This window comes from Schistocerca piceifrons, chromosome 8 (assembly GCF_021461385.2).
Source record: "Schistocerca piceifrons isolate TAMUIC-IGC-003096 chromosome 8, iqSchPice1.1, whole genome shotgun sequence".
Classification (NCBI taxonomy): Eukaryota; Metazoa; Arthropoda; class Insecta; order Orthoptera; family Acrididae; genus Schistocerca; species Schistocerca piceifrons.
This window is the reverse complement of record NC_060145.1, coordinates 67,310,326-67,321,717: the sequence shown is the minus strand read 5'-3', so window position 1 is coordinate 67,321,717 and position 11,392 is coordinate 67,310,326. Positions and strand designations below refer to the sequence as shown.

Genomic DNA, 11,392 nt, shown 5'->3' with positions numbered 1-11,392 from the left:
CAGCATTTTTAAATTCACTGTCTTAGGTACTGTTACTATGGTAGCACACCTCTACCAGGAACTCAGGTCCGTTTTACAAATTATAAATGTAGTTGTTCTTTAAACAAAACTATTTCTTATACTCACAGAAGGAAGGTTTCTTCGTTTACAAAAATATTAAGTGAATCTCTAATTAAAAATTACAATGAGTCTTTCTTCTCCTTACTTGTGACTTCGGATAACCTGTATAGCCACCGGGAAAAGTATAATGTTTTTCCTCTGTTCATTATCGTTGGCAATCATGTAGATTTAGATTCATTTCTTTAGAGAGCACTGGATAACAGTTGGCATCTGCTGATTTCCGTTGGCAGCACTGCTTGGCACGCACGTTGGAGATAGAAACCAAACAAACATGGCGCTTCCCGCGGATAGGCTTGGTTTGTCAAACCATTATCTTTTTATAACATTGCGCGAACATCTGAAAAAAGTAAATTGCAAAACACAGAACATTTTAGAATGCAAGGACGATATGCTTTACGTGTGGAATCCCGAGGAAAGTTGTGTATTGACGCTGAACTTGAAGCTTTGCAGAGATGAAGAACCGGACAGACCGCTCATGCATCAGGTAAATAATTGTTATTTATACGTTGTAGAGGTGCCAGATTTCCCCGGAATGTCGTTTCATCCTTTACAACTGTGTGTGATTACTGTACAGTCTCCGGAACTGTTTACATACGCATTGTTTACAAATCGTGCTAGTTGTTTACAGTACTCAGTGTTCCCGTAGAGTTTATGTTATCTTTTAGACAGTTGCGATGGAAAGGCATATCGGTTGTTATGACTGTAATATCAAGGATAATTTATCAAAGGTCAGTTGTTTTCTGTGTATTTAGATTTTGCACTTATTTTGTCATTATGTGTGTTGTCATTCGTGATTACGATGTGGGCAGCGAGAAGTATTCTGTTGTTTGTCGAAAGAAGCGTGTTTAGATAATAATGTGTTTCTGTTGAATGAACTACTGTTAGTTGCAAAAATTCGACGTTATGAATACTTTGATGGGTATTACACAACAAATAAAATAACTGGGCGATATTTATCATGTACGTTCTCCACTGGGCTCACATAATTCTCTGCTAAATAGCATTTACTTGTTGTAGCACCATCGGTTGTGTAGTAATTCCCGCTGTGTACTGTTATTATTGTGTCAACTACTTGCTGTTTATTCCTGTATCTTGAACTTCATAATGAAAAAGCTACTGCCCTAGATAAACATTATAAGTGGCAGGATTTAGATGTCAGTTGCTGACTTTTAAAGCTAGAGCTTGCTTTTCAACTAGCACCATATGTGATAATTATTTTTATAATGATTAAAGGTTATTGGAACTGTTTTATAAATTGTTGAGTGTGATTTTTCTACATCTCAGCAACAGTACAGTCTAAAAATACAGTGTTATTTCTATTCTCAGCTAGATAGTAGTTTTTAATTGCATGTCTGTTGCATTTGTAGCGTGAAACATAAAAAGGGTAATATTTTTGGCCTCATAGTCCTGTTACCTTATCTCATAATAGGCCTATTAATGAAAAATAGCCTGTGAAGCAAATTTGTGCTGTTAATGAGATCACATACAGAAATAAGCAAACAGGAAACATATCTACATGTAAATACAGTTTCCTCATTCAGAAATATGCAGCTGCATGGAGATTCAGTAAACTAACAAAATAAAGCTTCATAGGTGGTAAAGGTGATACGTGAGGTTAAAGGTTTTGGTATGTCTAGCAGGTGTCTTGCCTCTGCCCATTATCATGTGCGTTATTTGGATAATAGTTTAAGGACATGAGTGAACTTCTGTTGTGGAACTTTTACAGAAAATAAAGGAACTCTTCTTAAAGTGGCATAGGAATACCTTGACACATGATTTTATCAGTTTTATTGCCATTGGAATATTTCTAAAGGTGTTGTACATATTTTTTTATATATAAAAAAATAATGTTGTCATTAAGGAGTAGAACTGTTGCACTAAGTAGCCTAAATAGTCTTACATTTAATGTTATGACAGAAGTTTACTTCAAAAATTGTTTGTAGGTCATAAAACAATAGCCAGCATTTGAATTTAGCTGTTTTTTAAATCTTGGTTAGGAAAAATTATTGATATGATAAATAGCCAATGTGTAATGTGTAAATTATTAGTCACACATTTTACATTTTTACTCTGAAAATCGCTAGCCTATACTATTTGGCAGATGGAACAGTTGACAAATATTATTAACGGGGGTTTCAGTGGAATAAAAATGTATTTGTGTTTCTGTTTCATCCACTTCATAAGTTGTTTTGTTTTTGTTGCTGTGAACACCACATTTTATCATTCAGTGAGTGATGTTCAGTGCAAGTAGTTCACAGTCACTCGCATATGGTCTTACAGTTGCTTGTACATGCATGATGTGGATGAGACTTTTTTCTGCTGTGCCACACCTAACCATGAAACTTACTCCTCATATGTTTGCCCATTTTACTGAATTTGTGATGCTTAGAGGTATACCGTACCTAATGTTGCAACACAGACCGAGCTTCATTTTGAAATTTTTCCTTGCATTAGCTACATTGAGGGAAGGGTGGTGGTGTGGATGAAAGTAAGTAAAATTAGAGTTTCTCTTTACACTAGTGATCACCAGGAAAAAGGGATCAAGATTATGATTGCATATCAGTAGCAAAGACTTTATTTTGCACAGTGGTCCTTACAGGAGCTAAGTTTACTTGTTCTGCCCATACGGGTCCTGCGTGGCGGAAGGTGCTTCGTGCTTTCGTTTTCCAGTTGTGAATTGTTCGTGGGAAGAATGACTGTCGGTAAGCTAAGTGTGAGCTGCAGTCCCTCTAATTTGATCTACATGGTCTTTTTACAAGATATGCATAGGATGAAGCAGTAGGCCTATATTGGTTGACCCTTCCAAGAACATACTCTCTTGGAAGTTACAATAGGAATGTTCTAAGCAAAATTATATAGGGAGAACATTTTCTTTATAAACCATCTGTGTACTTTTAACATCCAATTGCTGCATAATGTGGCCAAGTAGAAACCTTTTGATATGCTGTAGAGTTGATTCTGTCCCATCCTTCAAGTCAAACAACAGGTACCCACACTTGTTCAGTACATAAAATACTGTGTTGTGCTGAAAAAACTGCTGCTTATGTGATCTGCCATATTTGTATTAAATATGTAAAGCATCATTAACTGGAGACATTTTTCCAGAGAGACCGAAATATCCCTCCATAAAAGAGATGACAGGCGAGATGTCATTATCTACCAACCTCTTTCACTACTGACACATTTTTCCAAAGTTTCTGTGGGGGGTGACCTATTCTAGAATAGTATCCCAACTGAGAAACAATAATGTTCTCAAAAATCACAGTTTGGATTTCAGAAGAGGTGCTCTATTGAGAATGCCACTTACACCAACACTCACCAAATTTTACAAGTGTTAAATAAAAACAATGCTGGTTTTATTTTCTGTGACCTATCCAAGGCATTTAGCTGTGTGAATCACAATATTTTCCCGCATAAACTGAAGTTTTATAGAACTGATGGTATAGTCATCCTGTGGATATTATCACATTTAACAAAAATAATGCAGAAAGATGTATTTAGTAATTCAACCATTGTAGTCAGGAGAGCTTATTATACCTGGCAAGAGATCACATATGGGGTACCTGAAGACTCAATCTTGGATCTACTATTGTTCCTCATATATGTAAACAACCTTCCATCTAATGTGCTACAACCAGAATTATTTCTTTTTGGGGAAAACTAGTATTGTAATCACAGAAGAAATGTTATACAGTCTTTTTAAAAGCCTCACTCTCAAATTTAAAAGACACAACATATTCAGTTCTTCACATCTGGAGATACTACACCAGTGATAAGTGTAACATATAGTAAAGAAATAATGAATTGGATGGCAACTTCAAAATTCTTAAATGGCCATTTTGATGAGGATTTAACCTGGAAAAAGGACATTTTGGAACTCCTAAAACAACTTAGTTCAGCCATGTTTGCACTTAGAACCAATGCAAAGCCTGGGGAGAGAGAAGCCAGTAAGTCGACATATTTTCATGTGGTAGTGTTATATGGGGTAATGTTCTAGGGTAACTCATCTTTAAGAAAGAAAGTCTTCAGTGTTCAAAAACTTGCTGTGCGAATAGCATATGGTGATCACCCATGATCGTCTTGTAGACATCAAGGATTTATGCATTTTGTCTACTGCTTTACAATATATTTATTCCTCGTGAAGTTTGTTGCAAATAATCCACTGCAGTCAAGAAGGAACAGTAACCAGAAGAAAAAAATTACATTTATTGTGCCGCATTAAGATTGTCTTTAGCGCAAAGAGGGGTGCACAATGCTGCAACCACAATTTTTGTTCGCTTACCTAGTGATGAAGAATTTCTGACAGACAACAAAGTGAAATTTTATAACAAAGTGGAAAAATTTCTCCTTGACCACTCATTTTGTTCCATAGAAGTATTTTTATTAGTGTAGCATGTAAAAGGTGGTGGGTAGGAATCACTGACTCATAAGTGTATACTCTTTTTTAGTCATGCAAATAATCCATAGAACATGAAACCAAGTAACTCGGGGACCTTTTTTACTATAGCAAAGCCATTCACCCTTAGCAGCTATCAAATATAAATTGTAGCATTTGTTGTTTGTTTTGCACAAATTGTCAGAGCTACCTGTAGTTTCATCAAGTGTGCAGACTGAAAAATCTGTGCTGTATGATAGTGCCATTGCCTAGAATTTGTTGTTACCATTGAATGTGCAGCTGACTGTTACTACTTAATGCTGAAGAATTGTGAAAACTAATTCACTTCTTATTATCATACATTTGTTTCTGTTCTACTCGAGGCACAACATGTGTTCTTCTTGTTTTAGTAAGTGGAGGCAAAGGTATATACATTTTAAACCTCAGCACATGTTAAGGGTTTCAGGAAAGTATGTCTGATTATAGAAATGAGTTAAATATGGTAGGTAAGTTTTGGCAGAAGGTAAATAATTTAGGAGCAAAAGGGACCACCCTGCCCCCCCCCCCCCCCCCCACACACACACACACCACTACATAGTGCTGATTGTGTGTCCAGGCATTACCATGTAGGGGCACAGACATATGGGGGGAGGGAGGGGACTCATGGGTTCTGCTGTTCAGTGAGTAGTCTCTTTTTAAATTATATACAGATGAGTTTTAGTTTCTTATTGTGTTCAAAGCTGATACACTGATCACATTTCTATTGTTTTATCCCTGCCCCTTATTGTGCTCCATCTTTTTACTGCTGGAACTTCTAGGAACTGTTTATAAACAAATTAGTTATTTTTCATGATTTTGCACATTTGACAGTCATTCTATTATATATTTGTAGGTTCCTTCTGCAATCAATTATGTGGGTTATGTATACATGTAGCTAAAAAATTACTTTATGCTTGTTGTCTTGTTGTCTTGATGCCATCATTCCTATGTTTTCATTTGATGGGGAGGGGGTGTCCTTCCACTCTTGCAGCCCTACCAATAAAATTAAATTTGTCAGCTGAAACTGCAGTATTTTCACCATGTCACTAAATAGGCAGCAACTCGCTTGGTGAAATTTGTGTTTGCTTGCAGGCGTGTTGAAGTGATGCATACATTGCTGGGCATACATCATGATTATAGTTTCATTATTGCCCTGTGTTTCAACTGCTACCTCGACTGTGGCCAGAATGTTACAAGAATGTGAAATCCTCCACCCAGCAGACTGCCTTAAAATGTATGTATGTCTTAAAACTTGGAGACATTCTGGAAGATCCCATAAAGGTGACAGGTTGTACAGTGACTTTGGGAAGAAAGTATCATTCTTTTAATCTTCGGATTAGATGAGTAAAATCCAACCTAGGTGCATCTATCATTCTACAACAATAGATAACTGATCAAATTGAAGATTGAACTTGGAATCTCAGTCAAATTAATTGAACTTGGAATCTCAGTCAAATTATATGTTGAGAAAATTGGGAATATACTGCCTATGGTTCTTGTTTCTAATGAAACTTAATAGGCGAGATGATATTGGTGCAATTTCGTGTGACTTATCTTTCCCAATAGACTTCAGGAAAGAAATTGTATAGCTACCTTATTCCCATGCATTGGTCCTTTATTGACGCGAATAGGAAGCGTGCATTGGGTTCTGGAAGGTCCACTGTGTCGTTTAGCTGTATACTTTATTTCTTTCTATACTGGACAATAAATTGTCATTTTTCATCATTGCTTCTTTACAGTTTTTCAAACATCTTTCATTTTTTTTGAGTTTATGTCAGTATATATAGGAGATGAACAAAAATATGGGAACACCACAAGAACTGCACGTTTGAACATAAAATTCTAAGGTACCAAAAGACAAAGTGAATAATATGTACTGTAAAATTAAATTCCTTTGAAAAGTATTTACATTTACATGTCTGATATTAAAATCCAGTTTTTACAAGGGCTGTTATGAATAAGGAAGGATGTCATAACATTCCACAAAATAATGTGCAATAAAATGTGAAAAGCCTTACTGAGCTATTTAGGTGAGCCATTTTTCAATCAGTGCAGTAACTTTTTGAACAGTGAACTGAAGTACTTAAGTATTGAGGTCATAAGAAAGCAGACTATATAACAAGTTTCTTCAATGATTGGAGAAGAAATTCATTATGTGCTGCTGAAGCCATTTTGGAAAATTTTAAATGTCAAGATTTAAATTTGACTCTTAATAATATTAACTGGCCATAATTTTACCTAAGAGTTATTCTGTGTGATTTGAGCTTAATAATTTGATAGGCTGTTTGCTTTACAGAAGGCAACTTAAGTGTATATAATTTGTGGATTTTATATATACAAATGAACACTTGCAAACATTGTGAGATACAGTTAAAAAGAGAAGCAGCACAGCAGTGGTGTGAACCTGTCTCCATGGTCAAGGTCATTTGAGGCACCTTTGTACAGTAGCACTCGACCCGGGGGTAAGCCGGTTCGAATCCTGGTGTTGAAAAAATTTTTCATTGACAGTATTTGGCTTGGAAGGGGATGAGAGGTGGTGGTGTAAACTTCCTGATCATCAGACTTTGTGGCAGTTTCCTGGTTCAAATACTAACCCTCTCCAGAGTGTCTCGTGAAGTGAAGGCATGTGACTCTTTTGACTGTGATTCGTCTGTCGGTGGGGGACATGGAGCTTGATGGCCTCCTCGGTATTATTCACGAACAGTGCCACCGCTGGGTCGCACCCTCTCCCTTCTATCGTCATCATCATCATCGTCGTACAACACACACACACACACACACACACACACACACACACACACACACTATTACAAATATTGTAATGGAGCATGTTGCAAATATATAAGAAAAAAAAGTGAAAATACCAAGTTGAAAAGAGAGAACATATATTCAGTTAGAAAACTATTGTTTAGAGACATGGCTATGTTAATACTTTTGTTCATATATATTTTAATAATCAAACATATAGGTACAGGCTGATAAATTCTGCTTAGCAAAACACATTATCATTCCATTTCCATAGTCCATACAGCGGAAGATGAGCCCTTACAGTTTAGTGAGGCTTTGTGTGAGTGCTTCGTGCAACTATTACAACAAGTGTGAAATGTGATTTTGCATATGTGAATACGTTAATACCTGAGTGCTGCAACTGCCGAACCAATGACTTGTTTTCAGCTACATAGCTTGAGTATTTCCAGCAGCCTTTTGTGCTTCACAGTTAAAATTGGGCAACAGTGCTGCCTACTATCAGGGCTCTCTTTTGCCATACAAAGTATAATTATGTTGGAGAGAAATTTCAGCTGACCAGTACTAATAATTGTTAATTTTTGTTTACTAGTTAGATGGCTTTCTCGGGCATAGTCTATGAGTGCCATGACCACAAATTGAAATGTTCAGTGGATATTTAAGTTTGTGATCAGCGTTCTCTGTAGTGAAAGATTAAACAGATCAACATATTACTTAGGTAATGCCAGTTGCAACAAAGCCCGTTCTCATCGTCAAAAGCTAATGATACACTCATTTTCTGTCTACTGGCCATATTGGATGTCAAAGTAATCTTCCCTCTTATTCATATAATTTATGGCATCTCAAGCAGCGTGTCACAAATACTTCATCATGATTGCACTGAATTATAAATGATTATTGCATAGAGGGCATGGGAATGACAGCATGACATCTTATAGGCCAAGTCAACCATTCTTATTGTTGAGGTTCATAATCATATGTTTACTCGTCTTTTCGCCCTGCACTGCTAATGTATCCAGGTGCTTAACAGCTTGGTAGTTTTTTGTGCTTCTCCCCACTTGCTTACCAATTGAAACAACTACACACAAATGTAATTTGCTGTGTAAAGATAAAAAATCTCATAGTTTTTATACAATCATTAGTTGCTTATAAGAAAACTGAGTACATCCCTTTCCTGACCTATCCACAACAGAAAAATTTGGCACTGGGTATTGAATGCAGGGGGCCTGCATTAATAGCCAATGACATGAGCCAATGTTAAAATCCCAATAGTGTACGTTTTAGAAAGAGTCAAGAAACGTATTACTTCCACCCACATGTGTCTAACAAAATTACAATGACAATAAACTGAGAGGAATTCGAGCTCACATGGAAGCTTACCTACAGTCATTATTTCTGTGCATCGTTTGTGGGTAGAGAGAAGACCGTGATACATATAGTACCCTATGTGTTCCTTGTCAATTATATATCTATATTTTATGTGATCGGTAAAATAAATATTTTAAGTTTACGTTCTTCATATTGTCACGCTAAGCTTAATAATTCACATTTTTACTTTATTTTTAACAGGTTATTCTTGTGGATCTACTTATAATGTGTAATTTAATGGGTCAAAAAATATGTTGTGTTATATATGGGTATGCGGTCAAGATTTGTTCTTGGTCTTTTCACCATATTAAATTTTGGCTTCCATAGGAGCTCCACTCAGGTTCCTGATGATGATGTACGTTAAAAGCTCTAAATTAAATATAGATGTGAAGCAGTAAGTAAACCAATGACTCAATATTCAGATTACGTAAATCCTGAAATATGCTCAAACAGATGGAGACATTTTGTGTTTCCATCTTGTAATGAGCAAAAAAGGAGGTGCAGCGCATTACATGCAGTCTGTACAGATAACTTACTGTGAATATTTTTCATAGTAATGGCAATAACTGCAAAACTAGCCTAGTCTCTGGTGTAATGTTGTGTTCAGTGTCGCACTAAGACATACGAAATATTTGTGAGGTCATGGCCCGACAATCTGAGTTTGTATTCACAATATTTTAGTAACATGAGTATTGTTGAAAGAACAGTGTGCTTTAAATCTCTTATGTTTTCATTCGTATTCTCAGTCACAGGAAGCCTATATGTGTATCCAGTAAGTGACTGATGTTTCAGATGTATAGAAGGGAAAATTGAAGAAAGTGTTTAGACAATGCATCTGTGCTGGAAAAATTTCATTTCATGCAATCAAGAGAGTGCTTGTAGGGCAGTATTAGCTAAGTACACGACCATCCTATAGCAAAATTTAATAGTATTCCAATAGTTATTCCTTCTAATGATTGGCTTCTTTCCTGACCAGGGTATTAAAGAACTATTAAATGTAGACCAAACAGGGTGTCATAGTTTTGGAAATGTCGCTGATGGGTTTATGTTGGTTGATTATGAGTGTGATCTGAAAGTTCTATCCACCCAGAAATTCACAGAAGGACTTGCAGAACTTTGTGTGTTTAGCATCCTGATGTAAAAATCACTATTTTTTTGCCATTCAAGTGCATCCTTTTTTTTATATAAGGAGGGGGGGGGGGATATGGAGTCATCTTCTAGTTGAATGCTAGAAATCTCAGGCCCATATGTTGCCATTGGTTGCTTCATTGTCCATAAAAGAATGTCCCATTTTCTGTGATATGTTGTAACAGTTTAATTTTGACTATTTACAACAAATTTTACATCAAATTGAAGATGAACTAACCTAGTTTTTCTTACAGATGTGCAGTTTGTGCACCTTTAGTTATACAGCAGATGTCCAGCCTAAAATTCAAATCTTCGCACACTTTGGATAAAAAGTCTGAAGTAATGGAAGCAGTAGTCTCTTCCGCGTCTCGGCTGTGGTAAATCATTAGGTGGTGGCTGAATGTAGACATGACCTTTTATAAGCCCCCTAGAGACAAAATTGTATGGCATAGTTCAGCCACATTTTTACTTATTGTGAATCATGGGGAGAGAAAAATTTAGGAAGTTTTTTTTGCATATTTTCGTTCAGTAATGTCATATGGAATAATGTTCTGAGGTTACTCATCTTAAAGAAAGACAGTCTTCATTGCTCAAAACTGAGCTGTAAGAATAGTATGTCATGCTCACTCATGATCATTTTGTACACATCTGTTCAAGGAGTTGGGTATTCTGACTACAGCTTCACAGTATATTTATTCGCTTGTGAGATGTATTGTAATTCAAAGTTTATCGAGTTAGTGGAGTCACATTTTAGCAGTTTCTTCCTAAAAACTTAAAGAGTTTTTCATTTGCTGAATCCAGTTCCCACCAGGCTCACTTTTCCAGTTTGCGTATTTTTTCGGAGCAGCATCAGGTTCCTTAGTGGTGAATGTAATTCGTGCTTTTACTTCATGCCACTGTCCTGATCTGTTTCAATACTCGTCTTTCCTCGTATAGCTATCGGGTCTTTAATTTAGCCTGACGAATACAGTTTTACACAGGGTCTTTCAGCACAGTGGTTACAAGTTTTCAGGAGACACAGAGCACACCTAGACGTTGGAAAATCGCAGAGCAATACATAATCGAAAACGCTTTCTGTTGAATTCCTACCTAGTCGTCGAATATGGGGTGTGCAGGAAACCTGCTTTTTCGGATCTCTAGACAACATTCAAACAAATCGTATTAATGAGCTTCATTACGAAAGGAAAAAAAAATACAATACTTAATTTTGTGTTGTACAGATGAGTCGCAAGCAAAGGACGATAGGCAAAATAAGAAATCTCTTCAGTATAACAATTCCAAGTTTGAGCTACATAGAAAGTACGATGAAAGTAATGAGTTTTGACGCTTCTATCTAGTCGCTAGTCTTCAAGCTGCTGTAGAACTGGGCCGCGGCCAGTCGGGTTCATGTCCTCTTCGCATAGAGACCGCTGCTGTCGCGTTGTTGTCCTGGAGAGGTGTCGGTCAGCGTGCGGTTGGCTGACTCCTTCTTCAGCCCTCTCTGCTCTCTCGCCCCCGATTGGCGTGCCGGCGTTTGACTTAACACCGTGACACTTTCCTGGCAGAATAGTGACGACACCAAACACAAGAAAAGATGGGCACGAACAGAGTGAGAAGACCGTTTTGTATGCTTACAAT

The 11,392-nt window shown here is 36.8% G+C and overlaps 1 protein-coding gene across 1 annotated transcript in view; it reads left to right on the top strand.

The window, feature by feature from the left end:
- Positions 1–358: 358 nt before the first annotated feature.
- The window catches only part of LOC124711508 (nuclear pore complex protein Nup88), a 529,721-nt gene continuing 518,687 nt past the window's right edge, over positions 359–11,392 (top strand). The window contains exon 1 of the mRNA XM_047241622.1: positions 359–604. Within this exon, the coding sequence (XP_047097578.1) occupies positions 392–604 (213 nt within the window). The 5' untranslated portion in view covers positions 359–391. The remainder of the gene's footprint in view (positions 605–11,392) is intronic.